Source organism: Chenopodium album, chromosome 6 (assembly GCF_948465745.1).
Source record: "Chenopodium album chromosome 6, dcCheAlbu1.1, whole genome shotgun sequence".
Classification (NCBI taxonomy): domain Eukaryota; kingdom Viridiplantae; phylum Streptophyta; class Magnoliopsida; order Caryophyllales; family Amaranthaceae; genus Chenopodium; species Chenopodium album.
This window is the reverse complement of record NC_137839.1, coordinates 21418220-21423196: the sequence shown is the minus strand read 5'-3', so window position 1 is coordinate 21423196 and position 4977 is coordinate 21418220. Positions and strand designations below refer to the sequence as shown.

Here is a 4977-nt window from a genome sequence, read left to right as displayed (position 1 = left end):
CCAAGACTATGTTCACATTGTCAAGCTCGACTTTTTCATAAAGAATCTTCACAGATTTGTTGTATGTCCGGAAAGATAGTCTTGCCAACTATACCAGTTCCTGAAAAATTGCTATCATTATACACTGATCAAACACCTATTGGAGTGGATTTTAGGCATAATCTTAGAAAACTAAAGCACATACATGCCTTCATTTCCATGGGTGTTCACATAGATGAGAGTTTAGCAAATGCCCAACAAGGAGTATATACCTTTCGAGCTCAAGGTTCCATATATCATAAGATAGGTGGTTTACTCCCTAATGGGTCAGATTGTCGGCCACGATTCCTTCGGTTGTACATATACGAAATTGAACATGATATTGAGAATCGATTAGCAGAGAATAGCACGTTGCGACGAGACATTATACAAAGAATCAAGGCTATTCTGGATCAACGCAATCCATTTGCACATACTCTTTGATCTCTTGCACAGCGCGAAGACATACAACAATGTGCACTTCACATTTGCGAACCACCTTCAAATCGGCCACAATATTGTTTACCATCTGCTTCTCAAGTTGCTGTAGTGATTGTCGGTGGAGAAGAAGTTGCAAACTAGAATCCGAGAGATGTTTTAGTCCAGTCAAATTCTGGTGAATTAATGACTATCATGGACACGGCAGGATATTATGATCTCCTACAATATCCATTACTTTTTCCGTATGGTTCTTATGGATGGTCGATTAATAGTGTTGACAGTGATGGAAGAACAATTCCGTGCCGAGATTTTTACGCCTATTACTTCCAAGTAATGTTACTACACTCACTTATATGTGTTAATAAATTTATTTTCGTAATAATTTCTAATCCATGTAGATGATTTTTATTGCAGATACGTCCACATTCTATTTCAATCATCTTGCTTGCACATCGACTGTTCCAACAATTTGTTGTTGACAATTTGTCAAAATTGAGGCTAATAAGCTAAGATAGATCCGAGACCATCAACATACCATAAGAGCTGAACTATACCAAGGCTTATAAGATTGTTTGGCTGTTGGAGAACTAAATCTAGATATTTTTTTTAAGTTACATATATAATTTAAAACATTATGGTTACTACAAATTTCTTTATTAGTTTGCTAAAATATACTTACCCTAAATCATTAACAGTAAATGTTGGGAAAACAACCATCTAACCTTCTTCATTTGTTGGAAGTCCAAGAGACTTGAATGAAAGATATCAAGATGCAATGGCATTAGTTCTAAATTATGGAAAGTCGGACCTTTTCATCACTATGACATGCAACCCATCATGGAAAGAAATTGTGTAAGAGTTATTACCCGGTCAAACTGCACAAGACCAACCTGATTTAATCACTAGGATATATCATGCAAAATTTAAAGAGTTCAAGAGTGATGTTGTTGATAAAGGCGTCCTTGGGAATGTTGTGGCGTATGTCTATGTCGTTGAGTTTCAAAAAAGAGGACAGTACATATTCACATGTTACTCATTTTGGATGAAAATGACAAACCAAGATCACCCGAAGAATATCACAAAAGCGTGAAAGCTGAAATACCAGATAGAGATGAGGAGCCACGATTGTATAGTGCTATTCTCAAACACATGATCCATAACCCATGCGGTGTTGGACACCAAAATTCATCTTGAATAGAAAATGAAGTTTGTAAGCAAAAATTCCCAAAACCATTTTATGCAAGCACTATTTAAGGTGACAACTCTTACCCTGTTAACCGTCGTTGCGGTGATCGTGATGTTGTGCCTTTGCATGAGAATAGCTCAACCTATGTTGATAATAGTTAGGTTGTTCCCTACAATCAATGGTTACTACTAAAGTATGATTGTCATATAAATGTTGAGATTTGTAACAGCATCAAGAGTGTTAAATATCTGTACAAATATGTGCACAAGGGTGTTGATTGTGTTTCCATGGAAGTACGAGGAAGAGCAGATAACAATGAGATTCAACAATTTGTGGATGCTAGGTGGGTTTGTGCACCCGAGGCCTTATGGAGAATTTATTAGTTTCCAATCACTCGAATGTCCTTCTGTGGAACGATTACAACTCCATCTTCCATATTGACACCAGCTATGATTTAATACAAATCAATTTATCGAAGATATCCTTCAAATGCCAGAAAACTCCCAAACCATGCTCACAGAATTCTTTAAGATGAATGCCATTGATCCTAAGGCAAGATCTTATCTCTATAAAGACTTTCATCGGCATTACCGATGGATGACATCAACAAAAACATGGAGGAAGAGGAGGAATAACCTGAAAGTGATTGGAAGAATATACACAGCATCACCAATAGAAGGAGAGAGATTTTTCTTGCGACAGGTACTTAATCATATCAAAGGTCCTGAATCATTCTAGGATCTACAAACCGTCAATGGAATGACCTATCACACTTTTAGAGAAGCAGTTGAAAAATTAGGTCTTATAGAGAATGTTGCGAGCATTCATGATTATTTACAAGAAGCATCAAACTCTAAAATGTCATCTTCCTTGAGAAGATTATTTGCCACGATATTGGTTTATTGCCAACCAAGTGGTGTTCGTGCTTTATGGGATGAATTCTTCCATTTTATGGCTGAAGATTATACTTTTTCCAATCCTCCAAGCACATCATTTGTTCGTGACTCCGTTCTTTACGACATAGATCGCATGTTGAAGCAGTTGGGCAGCACTATTAGTGACTTCAACCTCCCTGTCATAAGCATGCGATTAGATGGCAACATACAATTAGCCAGGGCTATACATGAAAAAATCTCTGCTCCAATTCCACTAGAAGATGTGTATTGTGCTGAGCATCTTAATGATGACCAACGCCATTAATTTAATGTCATAATGGAAGCTATAGATGGAGATAAAAATCAGATTTTCTTCGTAGATGGTCCAGGTGGTACAGGTAAGACCTTCTTATATCGTGCCATTCTTGCAACTGTTAAGCTTAGAGTGAAATTTGGTCTTGCTGTAGCTAGCTCAGGTATTGCTGCCACGTTATTACATCGAGGTAAAACAACTCGTAAAACTTTGTGGATTCCAGTAACATTGCATGCTTCATTAATGTGGAAGTTTAGCAAACAAGATGTTGAAGCACAATTGGTAAATCATGCAGCTGTTATTATATGGGATGAAGTTACTATGACTCACCGACATGGATATGAGGCTATAGATCGCAGCTTGAGAGATCTAATGGAGGTTGACTTTCCTTTTGGTGGCAAGGTTGTAGTATTTGGTGGAGATTTTAGGCAAATTCTTCCAGTTGTAACTAAAGGAACAAAAGCTCAAACCATTGATGCATGTTTAGTTAAATCAACAATTTGGAGGCATGTTCAGCAACTTCACCTCACTCAAAATATGAGATCCAGACATGATGAAGAATTTGCAGCATTTCTTTTAAGAGTTGGTGATGGAAGGGAGCCTGTAGTTAATGAAGACATGATTAAATTACCATCTTCATTATGCATCCCAAATGGCAACCAGAACTCGATTATAACTTAATCCATCAGGTATTCCCAAACTTACTTAAACATGAAGGGGATGTGACATATATGGTAGAGAGGGGTATAATAACTCCAACAAATGATGAGGTTAATATGCTAAATGAGAAGATACTAAATGATTTTGCTGGAGATAAAAAAATATATTATTCCTTTGACTTTGTGCCAGAAGACCGTCAAAATCTTTACCAACAAGAGTTCTTAAATTCATTGTCATTTGGTGGTTTGCCACCGCATCTTTTGAGGTTGAAAGTTGGATCACCCATAATGCTTTTGCTAACTATTGATACAAGTAGCAGCCTATGCAACGGGACAAGGTTAATATGTTGTCAATTAATGAATCATGTGATAGAGGCTGAAATCATGACTGGACATTGCAGAGCGAGGTACACGGGTATTCATTCCACACATTCCTTTAAAAACAACTGAAGATGCGAAGTTACCATTTGAAATGATTCGAAAACAATTTCTAGTGAAATTGTGTTTTGCCTTGACCATTAACAAATCTCAAGGTCAAACCATTCCGCATGTTGGTATTTATCTTCCCAAACATGTTTTTAGTCATGGCCAATTGTATGTTGCACTATCAAGAGGGACTTCCCAACAAACGACCAAGATCTTGGTTACCAGTGGCAGCATTCAAGGAAAAGATGGTGTGTTCACTAAAAACGTTGTTTATAAAGAAGTTCTTCTGCCTCATTTTACATAACAGTTTAGATACACGACAATTAATATTATGCTTCACACTATCTTTTTTCCAAGTATTATCTTTTACAATTGTTTTATACATCTTATAACTAGATTCTAATATATATCTTTTTAACATGGTGCAGGATAGACAAATTGTGACAAGCATATTGTATGTACAAAATTATTGCGCCTAGTGTTTCTAATGACTAATGTTTGTAAAGATAATTTCATGTAGTAATTTCTGTTTTTCCAATCATGCATGTATTGCTACTACTAATTGTAATAATTTCAACCTTTTATTTTATAACTTTCACTACTATGATATTACATACATATTTCTTATATTATGCACGCATGGCGTGCACTATCTTAGCTTGTAGAGCTTAAACTCTCATCTAAGCCCAATCTACAAATTCTATTCCTACTTGACTTTGGAGACCAAGCCCACAAAGTATATAAATCCTAAAACCCTTATTTTTTCCCCCTCACTTCTACTACTCCTATTTCACGTAAAACTCAAACCAAAAAAAATAAAAATAAATAAATAAATAAATTTGAAGCTTGAAGCTGCTGCCAGCCGAAACGCCCAGTCACCTACGCCGCCCATCACCGGCCACCGCAACACCGCCGTCCAGCCGCCTTACTGCTGCTGCCGTTCGCCCCTCTCTTCCTTTATTTTTTTTATTGCTTTATTATCCTATTAAATTGTTTAAAGTTTCAATGTTTAATTAAAATTTTGTTCTAAATTATTATTATTATGGTTTGATAATATAT

General features: G+C 36.3%; 1 protein-coding gene across 1 annotated transcript; it reads left to right on the top strand.

The window, feature by feature from the left end:
* The first annotated feature begins 2857 nt into the window (after positions 1-2857).
* On the top strand, positions 2858-3514 carry LOC145636776 (ATP-dependent DNA helicase PIF1-like). Its single transcript, XM_081688327.1, has one exon. The coding sequence runs from the start codon at positions 2858-2860 to the stop codon at positions 3512-3514; it is 657 nt and encodes a 218-aa protein (XP_081544453.1).
* Positions 3515-4977: the final 1463 nt, after the last annotated feature.